Source organism: Podarcis cretensis, assembly GCF_951804945.1.
Source record: "Podarcis cretensis genome assembly, chromosome: 9".
NCBI lineage: Eukaryota > Metazoa > Chordata > Lepidosauria > Squamata > Lacertidae > Podarcis > Podarcis cretensis.
The window spans coordinates 52,063,581-52,080,259 of record NC_137178.1 but is presented as its reverse complement, the minus strand read 5'-3'; the positions used below and the strand labels follow the sequence as shown (position 1 = coordinate 52,080,259).

Here is a 16,679-nt window from a genome sequence, read left to right as displayed (position 1 = left end):
ATTGGCTATATCCAGTGCTTTTTTTCTAGGGGAACATGTACCCCTAAATATTTTGTGTTGCCCCGACCATCGATGGACAGATTGACATGCCAGCTGTCTCCGCAGTAGCAGTGCAGACTGGAGCGCTGTCATTCTCTCTGCTGGTGCCCAGGGAGGGGAGTCTGGGGCAGCTGCGGTGGAGGCAACGGCGCTCCTCCTTCTCCTCTTGCCGGGCTAGAGCCAACCGGCGAGCGCTCGCCCCCCTCGCTCAAGCCGACCCCGCCACCATTGTCGCTGGGGGTCTTCCCATCTTCTCAGCACCGCCTCTGCCTCAAGCCCCTCATCCAGGGGTTGGAGGGAGAGGGAGCAGCCAAAATGAGAGTATCCCTAAACATTTTTTTTTAGAAAAAAGCCCTGACTACATCCCATTGTACCTTCATGTGCATGCTCCATGCTTTCATTTAGAGATGAGCAATTTGATGTCTCTACCTGTTTTTCAGCTTGTTTCAACAGCTTCTGGAACCTTTCATCCTCCAACACCCGTGGAGGAAGCTCTGTCTCTCCTCTCGCTTTCATCTCCTCCAGCTTCTGCTTCAGGTCACGCAGCATCTGCAGTTCGTCATTCAGGCGACTCTGCCGCGTGCGAGAAGCCTGGAGGTCCAGCTCCAAATCCAGAGAGGTGCGAACAGGGCACTCTTGCCTTGCTCTTCGCATGTTAGGCTGGCAGGCAGGCTGCAGTTTTCAGGAATCCCAAAAACATAAGAATGAATTTAAAGCCAGGAATGAAAACTTCTCAAGGTGATGTCAGCATACCTACATAAAGCATGCCAGGTTTACTTATATTTTTGTATTAGACAGCTTTCCCCCTGTATATCAGCGTATTCAGTTTTTACTTTGCTTTAGCTGTATATAGGTTTTCATTTTTATGTTATATTATAAGTCATTTTTAGTTTACATTTCATTAAAAAAACACAAAATTCAATAAATAATATTAAACATATGTATGTACTTTGTGTATAGATTTACGCACACAAAGCTGTGGTCAGACTAAATACTACAGTTCCATTATCCTTCAGTTGTCCTGAAAATTCAGAAGTTTTTCCTCATTTGGTTAGAGGGGGTGCTGATAATGCCAAGGATGCAGGTTTGGTCCTGATATGGGACAGATGCATATTCTGGCATTACAGGGGGTTGGACTAGATGATCCTCAGGGTCCCTTCCAACTCTATGATTCCAGGCAAAGACCATTACATGATAGGGACAAATTTCGCAACAGGGAAGGCCCTTAATTCCTTTCTCATTCACTACTGTACCTGCAGCCTCCACCTCCATCTGGGATTCCCAGACAGTATTTACCACCTTGAAGGGAAAAGCAGTAGATGCAGGAAAAGGGGCAGGTTGAGGAGGTCTGTGGCAACGTGCCATTTCATGAGACCCCCAACAACTGCCTTGCTCAACCCCCCCCCCTTTTTAAATTGTACTACACCATGAAGCACATCTCTGGAATTTGTTTTTGTGGCAGTGACCATCGCCCCACCAAGTGCTCAGCAGTGAGCAGAACACTGGTGGCAAATCCAAGATGCCGACCGACTCCACTAGGCACTGAAAAGCAATTGCCTGGAGTTTTACTCATAGTGGTACTAGGTGGAGGGTAAGTTGTAGGCAGAAAGTGGCTGACCCAGAAATAATTTAATAGGAATTTAGTCCCCACTCCCCCAGGCACTACCCCACAGCAAATGGTGCCCTCTTCTCAACCACTTGAAAACTTATTGGCAGCAGCCATTATTTTCTGACTCAGGTTGTTCTCTAGCTCAATTCACTGTTTCCCCAATCTGAGCACAACTAAAGCACAAATGGGCTTAAAAAAAAAAAAAAAAAAGATCAGCGGCACAACTTCCTTTGGGCTTCATTCAAATATTAATGGTAAGCCAGGGCTTCCTGGAATGAGAATAAACCACAGCAAGCAACTTCAGTTTGTGGAAGAAACTCTTTAATCTAGCAAAGTGTTTGCAGTGAAATGGAAAAGTGAGCGGCAAATGGTCAGACAGCACATACCCTTTTAACTCTCAAGCTCCGCCGTTCAGTGGCATTTCTCACAAAAAGGGATTTTTTGGCCAAGGTTGAGCTGTCGCTATCACTTCGATTCAACTGCCAAAACAAGGAACAGACAAGAGAGTTATAACATAAAATGATTGGGTTTGAAATGGAACAGCTCCGAGTGTTAAAATTGCCAAGAGTAACTACCGCTTGTACTAATGGAGGTGCCTACACGCTCACCATTAGTCTTATTAGTAATAAATGCAGAATTGCTGAAAAGCCACAGTTTGATTATCAGTAATTCATTACACCAGAAAAGTGCCACAATTCCATTACATTAAACAATGCTTACATAGGAGCCATCACCAACTGCTCTGCTGCCCTCAAGTCTCAAAACTTGAGTGTCTAAGGCAGAAAACTTTGTTTGGTCAGTGGATCACCAAGAAACTCTTTATTTTGGTTAATGTGAGGAAACTTAATTCACTGTGCTTTAAGGTTCTACAGACTGCAACAAAACTCTAAGCAGGAGAGTGCACAATGGATTAAGAAGCTATGTACTGAAAACTGATTTACTTATTTTTTTTAAAAAAAGCTTACATAGGCACATGTAATGTTGGACTTTTCCCTCTGCACCAAATTGGGACCTTTGCTTGATCAACTACTGTTCATACAGAACACTGGTGTAGCATTACAGGTCCAAGCTTTGGGCTCAAGCACTCCTTCCTCACGCCCTTGGGAACAGTAACTGAATGCTTCTGCTCTAATTTAGTAGCAACCGAAAGGCTGGAATTTGCTGTGTTTGGACAAAACAGCCAACTGTGGTTTCCTGCAAACAAGGAATGGGAGCTTCCAATATCCTTCTCTCCCCATGGAGGGGAAAGGGAGCATATGTAAGCCCAAGACTCAAAGCTGCTTGCATTTAATAGAACGCTAAACCATGATTTAGTATTATTACAGTTGACTGCAGTGAATATTTTCCTCAGACCTAAGATTACAACCAATTCAAAACGTAGAATTGTTTGCTTCTCCACATTTCTGTCTTATATTGAAAGGTCCTTCTGAGAAGGATCCTGTCTTTGTTTCCGATGCTATTCCATGAAACACCACGTAGAATGATATCACAGTGCAAGAGCAACAAACAACTTTCTGGATGCCTTTGAACTGTAACTCCAGTTTTGTTAACTAATTGCAGATTGTCTCACTTTTAATCCCCACCCCCTTCAAATAATCTCATTTTTCTTGCTGTATATCCTCAACGGGTTGCATTCCAAGACAAGGTAACGCCGAGGGAATGATTTTGTATTGTATAAACAAAAATGTCATATTAAACTTTAAATGAAAAGAAACTACATGCAAGATATACATTTCAGTTCTTCTAGAAGGCATATTAAACAACATTATTTACAAGAATTATACCACAGAATTTTCAATAATTAACAAGATCTGAGTCTTAAAATACGCTGATGTAGCTAGCATTTGAAAAATAGCTTTGTGATCTAGGTTTCTCTCTCCCCAAAGAGACATTAGTTTTCCTACTCTAGGAAGTACGCTGTTAAGCGATCATGGATGATAATGCCATACATTAGTGCTTAAATGTCACTTATGCATACGGAGAGGTACAAACAGAATCAAAAGCTCAGTTTCCCATTATACGATTTGCAGAATTATTACTTTTAAAGAAAGAATTATTACTTTTAAAGAAAGATGGATAATAAATAGTATTATATGGTAAATGGTGTAATCAGTAGCAGCCAACATAGATTTGTTAGGAATTAATCATGGTAGATGAACCGTATTTCCCCATTTGGTAAAATAAACTCTTTTAGTAGAGACTTTTGACCTAGTTTCCAAAGTGCTAGATATATGTTCAATCTGGGTGAAACCTCTAAAGGAGTGCATAAGATTGGGACACACATGGATGGACACACACACACACACACACGTGTGTAAAGGCTAATAGTCTGAATGAGATAGCTAGTGGGATTGTGTAAAGGCAACCAAGATAGATCAAGTGTTTATCAGCACATATATGTCATGTGTCCCTTTTTGGCAAGGCAATGTAGAGTTTTACAGGCCTTTTGCTAGCTCTTGTTCATTCACGTTGGGCCTCCAGTTGGGTTGTCTCAAGGATTCACCATTTTGTGCGCCCACTTCTTAGGTATGGCTGCATGCTATGCCGGTAGCTACTTTAACCACATTTGCCACCTTTCTCCTAGGCCCTCCTTTGGATTTGAGACTGAGGGGGCTCAAGCCTTCAGAGTTTTATTCGAGAAAAGCCAGTCCAGTTAGTCATCACAGACAGAGGGAGGGACAGCTTGAACAAAAAATTAACCACAATTCGACCATACAATGCCACAGCACAAAGATGGCTGCCATTTTGAAATTGTTGTATCCATGATGGAAAATTACTAGCACCTCAAATGTAGGGGTCTTGATTTATACACTACAATAGCTTTCCTCCACATCCCAAATGAAGACCCAGTTCAATTTAGGAAAGATTTAAAGAACAGCTAAAAAGATGATATTATATGAAGTGTGAAGAACAAGGCTTTGTTTAGCATCCAGTTTTTAGATATTTAGCATTTCAGAATCAGACAGAAATTGTTCAACCCTCTGCAACTGGAAGGGAGGATAAGGAGCGATCTTCAGAGTAATGGAAGCCGAACTGAATATTCATACATTCAGTCACTGATTGTTTGCAAGTCTCTCATGTAACTCTACCGTCTCAGTTTTCACATGAGCAGTTTGTCTGAAAGCACTACTATGATAATGTGTAAACTGTTGCTTTGGAACTAAAGGAGCTCCATGGAAACTGTGTCGGTACAGCTTCTTCCAGAAAAGGTATTTCTGAAACAGCACCGTCAGAGGATGTGCCATTTCCACATTGCATATATTAATTTCAAAATTATATGCTCCTAGAAATCTCACAGAAGCAGCATGTTGCATATAAACAATTGCATTAGCAGAGGTCACCACAGGAAAAAGAGACCAGATTATCTTAGGCTTGAGGGGAGGCCAATGCAGCCATCTAGGCATCTCTATCCAGCCACTGGGACTTTTCCCAAGCCCTTCCCCATCTCCATCGAACACAATCTTGGCCCTCCTCAAAAGCTTTTGCCTGACTGGGAAGTGTCCTTATGTTGTGATAATGACTCTTGCTTGCCTGCCTGGACAGGCAGATGTGTGCATGTGGGGTGGTTGTGGTGTAGAAACCTTTGCTTTTGTGTGGTTGGAATGTCGCCTGCTCTGCAGAGGTAAGAACTGCATCCACTGGTCTGCTAATTTAAGGACATAACAGCAGCCCTGCTGGACATACTGCGTCTGATACTGGAGGCAGCACATAGTCATGGTGCCTAGCGTCTTTCAGTGGCCTTATCCTCCACTAATTTGTCTTAAAGTCATCCATGCAGGTGGCCATGAACATATACTGTGGTGCTAAATTCCTTAGCTGATCTGTGCCATGTGATGAGTATTTCTTGTCTGCCATGAGTATTCCAACATTCAGCTTGATTTGGATAGCCCCCCCCCCCTCCGATTCCAGTACTATGAGGGGAGAAAAATGTCTCCCTATCTACTTTTCCCACACCCATTTTATAGACTTCCATCGAGCCCCTCCCCGCTTACTTGCCTTTTTTCTACACTAAAAAGCCCCGGTGCTGTAGCCTTCCATCACAGAGGAGTTGCTCCAGCCCTATAATCTTTTTGGTTGCCCTTATTTGCACCTTTCCCATGATACTGGAACAGTATTCCTAGTGTGGTTGCACTATAGCTTTGTTTAATGGCATTATGATAATGGCAGTTATATTTCTAATCCCTTTCTTAATGGTCCCTAGCATGGAATCCATTTTTTTCACAGCTGCTGAATAATGGGTTGAAATTTTCACTGAGTCATCTGCTACAGCCTCAATATCTTTTTCCAGATCAGTCACCACCAGTTCACACTCCAGTAGTACACATGTGAAGTTAGGTGTGTTAGCCTGCATTCATTTTTTGGGCCTCCCACCAGAAGGCTGCCCAAGAGAGCACGCAGACCTCAGACTGAAAAAGGCCCCCCACTCCTGGCATATGGAATTACAGTGCAATCCTACACACTTGGAAGCAAGCCTTACTGACTTCAGGCTGAGGCCTGTGTGCACCCTCGTATATTTAAATCACATGACTTCCCCCAAAGCATCCTGGGAACTGTAGTTTGTTAAGGGTTCTGGAAATTGTAGCTCTGTGAGGGGTAAATTACAGTGCCAATGATTCTCTGACAGAAGCCTTGTGCTTTAAATGCCTGGGTACAGCCTGTCTCCTAAGTAAGTGTGTACAGTGGTACCTCGGGTTAAGTACTTAATTCGTTCCGGAGGTCCGTTCTTAACCTGAAACTGTTCTTAACCTGAAGCACCACTTTAGCTAATGGGGCCTCCCGCTGCCGCCGCGCTGCTGCTGCACAATTTCTGTTCTCATCCTGAAGCAAATTTCTTAACCTGAGGTACTATTTCTGGGTTAGCAGAGTCTGTAACCTGAAGCGTATGTAACCTGAAGCGTATGTAACCCGAAGCGTATGTAACCCGAGGTACCACTGTACTGCTTATATGGCAAAGTGTGAATGTGTTTATGTCAGTGGGGTGGGGTGAGGGGGATGTCAACAGCAGCAACAAGCTCCAGGCTCGCTCATGGCAAGCAGCAAATTCTAAAGTCCACAGGCAAGAGTGACAAGCTTGCTATAGCTTAGCAGCTGAGAGATGGATGCCGGGTTGTCAGTATATGGCTCATTGCCAGTAGCGTGCTACTGCCAAAGAAATTAAATGAGTCTTTTAGTTAATGGGACCTCGCGGAGAACACTCTTTGTCTTACCCTGCAGATGTACTGGTTCCGCTCGCCTGGAGAGAAAGTTTGTGAGCGCACTATCATGCTGTTTCTGACAAAGGGATGCTGCTGAGACTTGAGGCCGGCTCTGTCCTTGGGTCGTACAGCCACACCCTCACGCCTGTCTTCTGTGTTCGTTTCCTTATCAACCTGTTGAGGATATTGTGCATTGTTGTCAATCCTTAAAACCAAAACCTCCCCACGAAGCTTGCTTTCCCTCCCATTCTGGCACAAATTAGTTAAGATAAAGACAAAGAATCCAATGCACCACTCGGCAATAATAGGCAGTAGGTACTATTTCAATGTGGGACACGTGTGAATCTTACTGCACAAAGCATCACAGACTCACCTGCCTGAATGGCATGTGAATCTTAATTAACAATGATTTCCCCTACTCATATTGTACTTGATATTAAAGGCTTGTGACTCAGGCTGAAACAAGGGACAAAAGGCTGACCTCAGGTTAGAAGTTTCTGATTTTACTAATGGAAACAAAAACCTTGCAGGAGAATGAAAGCTGGATACCATTTTAAGTCAATGAAGTCATATTGCCTGTTTAAAACTAACACTTATAGCGAGGCCTACCATTTGCTAACTGCAGGAATGCTGTTGTCCTCTCTAGAGGTGGTGAAACAAATACTGGAGAAAAAAAGTATTTCCTATTCTAAAACAACAACTCCAACAACTCCTCCCTTTACTTAAATCCCAGGTCTTAGAAGAACTGATGGAAGTAACCAGAACTGGCTACTCTTGTGAATTATGCTAAAATTCTCAGTGGGGTAGTACAAGAATGTGGACCAATCCTTCAGGTATTCTGTTAAATGTGTATGTTATTTTTGCAGAACGATTAAAATGTAGGAAACTTAGGCCATCAGTGGAGGCATCAAACAGATTCTAGCCAATGAACATATCCTGAGACATTGCTCAAGACTCTATATAACCAAGAGGTCTTATCAATATCTTCTGTTTCTGTTTGGTTTTTCCAAAGGAGCAGCTGTGGTGCTAAGAAGGAACAATCATCTGGTACTTGGAGATCACTTTGTTTATATGGAAAGTAAAATAAAAATAAAAATAAGAGGAGGGAGAACAGGCCTGGCCATTCATAAAAATCAGGCTGCAGTCCAAGATCAGAGGAAGAAGATGCTTTATCAAAGTACAGATACTGTACTCACATGCTTCCAAAGCCATTCCTTCATGCAAAAGGAAGAGGAGTGTCTCTTTGAAGATGCTGCCTGCTACCCATAATTTTTGTACTTAAAGTAATTGTTTTTAGTGGGTCGGATCCAGAGTTGCAACTGTGAAAACTAGCTGAAGAGGCAGAGCTGATTTGGGGTGATATTTTCTCTTCCCTTCCAATCTCTCTCCCCCTCCCCTCACAAAAAAACAAAACAAAAAACAAAACCTGATCCAGAGGGTTGGAGGATCATTCAGAACTGCAGGGGAAAGGGAAATTGGTGAAAATCACTCTCCCACTCCTTCTGCCCACAGCAGAATCCACTTCATGCAGTGGGTGTCTCCACTGGATCCATTTGACCTCCATAGGAGGAGTCCTTCTGCTCACAGAAGAGCAGGTCTGGATCCCACCCCATAGGTACTGCCTCCTTAACTGGGAGACACCTTTTTAGTTGATCAAAAGTGCTTTTTCATTGTTTAATTCCACCAATTCTTTGACTAAAGCTTACAACCTAAACACACAACACACAATTCTCCTGCACTGCTCTGAAGCGCTGAGCCCTTATTATTAAAACTTCATAACAAATGCAAAAACAAAAATATTAAACCATCCGTGTATGCAAGTATAGCTTAAACATTAAAATAGCCTATTAAATATTTAATACATTCATTATTAAACATGAATAATCTCCCAAATAAACATTAAATGTTAACTAGCAAGCTGAATGCTTTTCTTGAGGACTTAAGAATCTCTTTTCTGCTTTTCCCCTTTACTGTATATCAAAACAAAAAAAGGATCACTTTGCCAGAGGGGACAGAACCTGTTAGAAATCAATGGAGAGTTTAAACGCTGAGCTGACTTTGGCCAGGTTCGTGCATAAAAATATAACATGAAGAAGCAGTGCTGGTGCTTACCGCATGCAGACCCCTCCCACTCCTGGTGCACAAACCTTGGCTCTTGATTGTGCGTTGTTTGGAAGGAAACAAACCACGTTAAAAGGCCCAGGCACCACAATAAGCCAGACTCCAGCTTGTGTTTGTTTTCCAGTGGAGCTATGTGCTCATAAACTATGGTTTGCTTTGAATTATGGTTTAATGTTACATGCAAACCAGGCCTTCATTTATTAACATAGGGCTGAAAACAATAAACAGATTCCTTATGACAAACACTGTTGCCTTTAAACACACCACCTTGCTCGATCAAACACAGCCACAGGATGTCAGTGTCTTCTTTGTGGTGCATTAGAGAAACAATCTAAAATATTCACCAGTATGGGTGGTGCCGTTGCTTGCTCATTGTGACACGCGTGTGCATGATTTCTGTCTTCCCTGTGCTTGGTTTCACCTTCCTCTACCAGTTTAAGGCAGAATCTGTTGTCATCTGAGTATCTGCTTCCCTCTGCCCCTTTAACATTGTCCTCTTCTTCTGTCACAATCTCACTGGATGCCTCTTCCAGCATTCCTAGCCTGTGAGAACAAAGTAACCCAAGTTTACCCTTGAAAACTGACAAGGCCCGCAAAGAGGAAAGAAAAAGAAAAAACACTGGCGTGCCTGGGATCTGAACCCTGTACAAAAGATATATTATTATCGACACATTATCTCAGCCAGAAGTAGATTAGAATTTCAGTACAACGCTTTCATGATCCGACATGTGAATGCATTATATTAGTCATCCGCTCCAAGAAAAACAGAAAGCTCTGTTGCAAATCGGTTCCCTTAGAACATTCTGACAAAAGCGCAGTACGTTTGACATCCACAGATGGTTCTAATGGAGAGATGCAAGATACCTTTCTCATGATTATTAACCAGCAAATGTAGAACTAGCAAATACAGACTAATGCTTTTCACATTCTCTACAGATATCAAGATTATATTAACATGGGGGGGGGCCACTTTACCTGCATTAATTCTTTTTTACGTGAGATCTTAACACAAGGCAATTAATCCACATTTAAGAACATCTCTACTGAAAGATGAATCACCCAAACTCGACATTTATTGTGGACAATGCAAGGCTGGCTCCAAAGAAGAGATAATACCCATCTTCATTGTTTTATGTCATTAAATAGCATAAAACAAAAGGGAGGGGCTAGTGCCTTCACAACCTGCTTATAGGCATCTGACTGGTCACCAAGGGAAATAGGATGTTGGACTAAATGGACCTTTGGTCTGATCCAACAGGTCTCACAGGTTCTTACGCATGGGGAGTGGGCTGTAGTCCCTTAAGTCATTAGCTTCTGTGCTATTAAGGGGAGAGAGAGAGAGCAGGCCTTTGCCTTCCGGCTGCATCGCTGTCCGCCCACAAACTCATGGGGAGAGCCAATGCATGTCCCCTAGGCTTCCCCTCTGAAAACACACTTCTCATGTGCAGACAGTGTGGTGCCAGGGCTGGCAGGGAAAATGGGGGTTGGGATTCCAAGGGGTGGGGGTCTCCTGGAAATCTTAATTGTGTGCAGACTCAACGGTGGAAGCGTGTGCGGCGGATATGCCATTCATAATTCCTGCTGCACTTCCCACTCAAGACACAAGATACTACTTAAATTTAAAACAAACAAACAAAAGCAGCTTCTCTCTTCAGCACTGGGGAAACTGGTGTAGGGAAAACAGCAAGTGAAACGTGCAGTTCTCCACCAAGGGGTCTAAAAGGGTAAGAAATTAATTTTACATGCATGAGGAGCAGATGGTGAGCAGAGGTTTCTTTCATTGATCAGCCTTGTTTTTGATGTTGCTTTATAAATAATAGTATTTTTATTTATTTTTTAAAAAACCAATCTACCAGTCTTCTTCAACATGTTGTGGCTCCTGTACACCCTTCTCTTCTTCTTCTTCTTCTTCTTCCTCCTCCTCCTCTTCTTCTTCCTCCTCCTCATTTTCATCTTCCTCCTCTGCCAACTCTTGTTCTACTGCCTGCAGCTCTGCTGATGTCCTTTCCAGTAATGCTGACACAGCATCCTAACAGAGACATTGGAAGCAGATCTACATTAGAAGACATACTGAGTGATGTTACTTATAAAACCTGCCCTATTAATAGTTGTGAACAGACAATGCTTTTGTCAATTACACTGGCATTGCCAATTACACTCTACCAGAATCCACCTTTCAGAAAAGGTGTTGATTAAATGTATTGATCACAAAAACATCTGCAGGAACACATGAACCTAAGCAGGGCAACATCATGAGAAACTCAGGGCTGAGCATATTTGGTTGCTCACGTGACACCAGGTTTCCATGTGACTTCAGAATTCATGCATCCCTTGTGAAAATTATACCCCCTACCAAAATGTACTGTCTCAGAAAGGATATAGTAAAGGAAATATATTGTGGTTCTTTGGTGCAAAATTACGTATTAACCACATGCTGCAAAAAACTAGCTGCCATTTATGCATAGCTGGCAAAAGCAAACTTTACGGAAGTATCTGACATTCATAAATGTCAACCAGCCAGGTAAGATTACAACTTTTTCTGGCTCTGCTCCCCGACTTGTAGTAGCGAACAGGAATGCTCATTCCCTTCCCACGCTGCTGAAGCGGGACAATCGTACATGAACATAATGTTCATAAAAGACATGTTCATTAAATCCAATGCAGGAAGGCCCGGATCCTGTAAGCTGTCATTCCAGGTAAACTCTAGGAAGCAACCATGGGATCGGGCCTGTGTGCGATGGATTTTATGTGCCTTTAAGAATGTTATACATGTTTCAGGAAGGCTACGCATGCCAGGTAGGCAGCATATGCTCTTACTTTTTATCACGCATAGAATAGCAGATCAAGGAAAGAAGATAATCCAAGCAGGCCCACTATAACTGTGCACTTTGTAGCTGAGAATAGGAGTCCAAGTACAGGCAGAAGGTGTGTGTGTGTGTGTGTGTGTGTGTGTGTGTGTGTGTGTGTGTATGTGTGGACTGAATAACTGAACTCCATGTAAAAACAACAGCACTGGTGTTACTATGAGTATATAAAGCCCTAAAGTTTACTTGCAGGAACACCTCATGCCATATGCACACACTCTACTGCTTCAACCTGTGGAACTGGCATTGTTATAGGTGCCCCTTAACCCTTATTCTGGCCTTGCAAGATGTCCAACTTCTAGTGTGGGCAGGGCCTACATTTTGGAAGTCCCTGCCTATTGACATTCCACAGGCACCATCACTGTGCTCTTTTCAGACACATATCCAGACACATAGAGGTTAATGTGTTTTGAGCTTTTCTTTAGCTTCTGTTAGTTTTAATTATCTTTTGAATATCTTAATGCCTGTTTTTAACTGTTTTCCATCAACCATTTTTAATGTTTATTTTATATTGTTGCAAACTGCTTACAAGTGGGGTTTTTTTTTTAAAAAAAGAACACAATACAATACAAATTTTGTTAAATAAACAAAACAAATAACACTGTGGAAAGTAACCTAAGCTTTCTCCATGAGCTAGCGTTGTGTTTTTTTATGCACAGGGAATTTTTAATGTGGTAACATGCGGCTTGCAGGTGTTTTTCCCCCCCTTACCAGGTAGATTTGGTTCTTAGAAGCCAAATTACACACCTCCACTCAGGCCATATGGCAGTCAGCTAACAAAAGCAGCAGGAGGGAGCAAATAATTAGACAGTACAATTGCTTCACCGTGGCCGCTTCTATTTTTCTAGTCTCCTGTTCAGAAGTCATCACACATTGCTTACCAGGTCCAAGGAGCCAGGCAACTGATTGTTTGGTACAAATACAGGATCCTCCTTTAGTCCCTTATTCTTTTTCCTAGGAATCTGCTTGTAAGCCAGCAAGTTATACCAGAGAGTAGAAGTCTCATCCGAACATGGCAAGTCTGCCAGGCTTATTTGAGTTCCAGCCTGCACAGAAATGTGAAATGATAATTCATTGGTTATTTAGAAAATCAAATCAATAAAAAACAACAGTAATTTTATTAGATACAACACCCCATCCCTGATGAAACAATGCAAATATGTCAACATGGTTTTACACTGCCTCCTCAAATACCTCTAACTTCCTGTAGCTCTTACATAATAACAGGACAATGGCCCATCTACAGTAGCCCAGAATCCTGTTCTCACAGCAACTACTACCTGTGGGAAACCCACAAGCCACCGGGATTCAGAAGGACTCCACATAAGGGACCCAGATCTTCTTCACTGGTTGGTAACAGCCAGTCTTTTGCTGCTGTTGTGTTATCCCTCAATGTGGGGACAACCTGATTTAAAGGAGACGTGTGTGTGTGTGTGTGTGTGTGTTGTAATCTAGAAATATTAAGGACCAGACAATGCATAGCCAAAAGGATAAATATATATAGTAGTTTAAATTCTGTAAATCTAATCAAATATAACAGCCATGCAAGAAACAGTACTAAGTTGGTGCCTGGGGCAAAAAAAAACCAAAAACCCTGGCATCAGTCCATCATGAGGAAAGATTGTGGTTTTATATGCAAGAAAAGAAAATTCAGGCTCCTATTTGGAAGCTTGAAGAGCCCTATTGCGCAACATGCCTCAGGCGCCATCATTTTAAACTCTAGCAGTGTCCATGGTTATTAATCAATATGCTTCCGTTATACTATTATCCACTGAATGGTGACTGAGGCAATGATAGCATGAGAAACACAAATAAAAAACAGAGCAGTCAGCTTCTTACCAGGGTGCTCTTATCCAGGGGGGATGTGACCATTTTGCTTGACGCACCTTTGCCACTGAGGTAGGGGAGGAGCCAGAGCTCAGTGACAGAACCCATGCTTTGCTTGCACAAGTTCCCAGGCTCAATTCCCTGGCATGAGAAATTCTGTCTTGGAATAAGATTGTCTGTAGGCAATATTGGGCTCCATGGAGCAATTTGGTATAAGGCACTTTAGTAGACCTTCTTCCAAAGGCGAATGGAAGAAACTTACTAGCTTTGAAGTTTTCTAGGCTGCACATCATTTCTGTATTGATGTGTGTTGTGGGTCAATGCTGTCAGATATCAACATAAAACGTAGGCCAGGAAATTGCATCAGCACCAAAATTGTATTTTAACTATTTAACTCGTGTGTTTCTTGTTCATGTCAATGGGGCTTTTGAGAGCCACAGTAAGACAGAATCGTGTCAGCCATGGAGTGAAAACAGGTGTCACAAACGTAAAATACATTCTAGTGCTTCTACGCTCTCAAAATAAATAAACCTGTGTGCTTGTGTTGCGGAGGGGCATTTCCCTCTCTCCATAGCCAAAGAACAAAAACATTGTCTGGTAGACAAAAGTTTGCTTCCTGCAGGCACAACAATTGCACCAACTGTTTGGCATTTAAGTATTTAGTAGGCTCAATTCCAATCTTCTATCATCCCCTTCCAGCCTGTGAATGTGACAGGAAGTCAAAATAAAAGCAACAAAAACTGAGCCCTGTCCATCTACCTGCAACCTAAAGATATATATATATAAAAAATGGGCCAAAGGGATAACTACTCCACGTGGGTTGCATATCTGCTAGAAACAAAGGATTTTCAGTTTTCATTAAATTTCCTAGTTGTCACAGCTGGAGAGAGATGTAGAAGAATCTGATGAAAAAATGCAAATAGTAGCAAATCCCCCCTGCAAAAAAAAAATTCTTACTGTTTTCAACTTCTAAGCTGAAATGTAAAAAATTGAGTTGAGAGGCTGAACCAAAGGCTGCCATGCTTGGAGCACACTATTTTGTTGCAAAGCTCATTGTAGCTTGCCGTTGACTACATCGATTAAAACCATATGCAAATTATGCTTATTACATGTGTCTAAAATATGTATATTAGCTGCAGCCCTCAGGCTTATGATGCATTTTCAATGAACCCCTCAGCACTGAACAAATTGTCTACCTCTGTAATACTGTGATCAAAAGGGAATCTAAATTCCACAATCATCCCATATCAGAGATGAATATATTAAGTCCGGCGGAGGTTGCTAATGCATGCCTCAGAAGCCTCCTATCTATCAGCATGAGAAAAAACAAAAGAACATCAAACAAAGCCAATAATAAAGAATACTTACTAGGCATTCTTCCCAGCGAGTTTTACTGACAGAGCAGACATCCACTCTCAAAGTCTTCTGCTGCAAAGAGGCCTGGGAAATGGCTACTCTGAACATCTCACTAAATAAAAGAGTTTCAGCAGCAGAGTGGACTTTCGTGCGGAAAAGACAGCTGATGTCAGCGGAAGAGGGAAGAACTGCAACTCTAAAATACCTAGGAGGTGGGAAGAGAAAACATGCAAACGATTATTCAAACATGTATCCCAAAGCCCCTGTGTAAAACACTTGTAAAAGAAATGTCTTATTCCTGGATAAGTCTTATGTTCAACTGCAGAGACTTCGGTGCCCACTACCTTATAGATGTCAATAGTAAAGGTGTGTCACCTAACCCGGCCATTGGGAAAACTAGGGGGAAAAGAAAGAAAAGTGAAAATAGAAATGGAAATGCTGAAACTCAAGAGTGGGTGGGAGTTAAGAAGAGCTCACAAATCACAGATGGAATTTGTAGAGTCCGTTATCCTACTGGAAACAGCAGGGGATATGTTAGGTTGCTAAATACTATCCTGATAGTGATATGCTAGAAAGTTGGAAATGTCTTTTAAAGATGCAAAAAGGGCTAGGAAAATAAAGCAGAGAAATTTGAGAGTTTGAAATAAAATAAGAAATAGTGAAATGAAACGTTGTGAATTGTAAACAGAATACTGATACATAGACTAAAATACAGAAGTAAAGGAGAATAAGTGACAGAAAATGGAGGAGAAGAGAGAAATATTAAGAGCATTTAGCAGGTTCTGAGTGCTGGTTCACACATACAAACTGTCATTTCTCCCTCCACACAATTCGTTTTGACCATTTCCAGTGACAGGTGATGAAATGTCAGTGTAAATCCAGCTGCATGTGAATACAATCCCCAGCAGGAGTTTCCACAATCTTCAGTCCTTCATATAAAGTTGTCCAATTCCCACTAACATTTCTGTTATTGTTCCTGTACCCCAATGACCAGTTGAAATCGTGAGGTCAGTAATCTACTTCAAAGGCCACTTTCTCTTCATATTGCTCTTAGATTATTATTATTTTTTAATGTAGATCTCTGGAACAATTCTGTTGATCATGCTACAAAATAAGTTATTTACAAATGCTGCCTTTCTCACAGACACTTTATTATTTATCTTAAGTGAAACCAAAACCCCATCTTTTTGCACAAGCGTTTCCTGATGCCACCTTTTAGCAACCGTGAGACTGTAACTGTGGAGCTTCACTATTTCATTTCTACAGTCTTCTTACTATTATTTTGTTGTAAACTGCCTTGGGATTTATTTTTAAATGAAAAGTGGCAAAGAAATTATTTAAAATAAAATTTAAAAAATCCCAAGATTTAAAAAATTTAAAAAATCCCAAGACTTTCCCCCTCAACTCATCCCAAGACTTTCCCCCTCAACTCATATAATAATGTCAACCAATATTTTTATGGTCCAGTTTTTTTTACAGTTATCAACCCCACCCACATCTACAGTTCGGAAAATAGCTAGTCCTGCTATCCCCAAACAGCTGCTTTTGTTTATTTGCCACAACCACACAATTAAAGCTTAAAGAAATGCTCGTAATATTGCTTCATCCCACAATACAGCTCAGCAACTTGGGAGTGCTCCTTGCACAACACTGCGTGCTTGAAAACAA

General features: G+C 41.7%; 1 protein-coding gene across 2 annotated transcripts in view; it reads right to left on the bottom strand.

Annotated features, from left to right (window-relative positions):
* Window positions 1-16,679, bottom strand: part of WWC2 (WW and C2 domain containing 2) — a 114,552-nt gene that overhangs the window by 6,744 nt on the left and 91,129 nt on the right. For both annotated transcript variants that reach the window (XM_079991363.1, XM_079991364.1), the window contains exons 15-21: window positions 15,024-15,216; window positions 12,710-12,874; window positions 10,818-10,993; window positions 9,309-9,507; window positions 6,856-7,017; window positions 2,035-2,127; window positions 469-711 (exon numbers count right to left, since the gene is read on the bottom strand). In XM_079991363.1, the coding sequence (XP_079847489.1) occupies window positions 469-711; window positions 2,035-2,127; window positions 6,856-7,017; window positions 9,309-9,507; window positions 10,818-10,993; window positions 12,710-12,874; window positions 15,024-15,216 (1,231 nt within the window). The remainder of the gene's footprint in view (window positions 1-468; window positions 712-2,034; window positions 2,128-6,855; window positions 7,018-9,308; window positions 9,508-10,817; window positions 10,994-12,709; window positions 12,875-15,023; window positions 15,217-16,679) is intronic.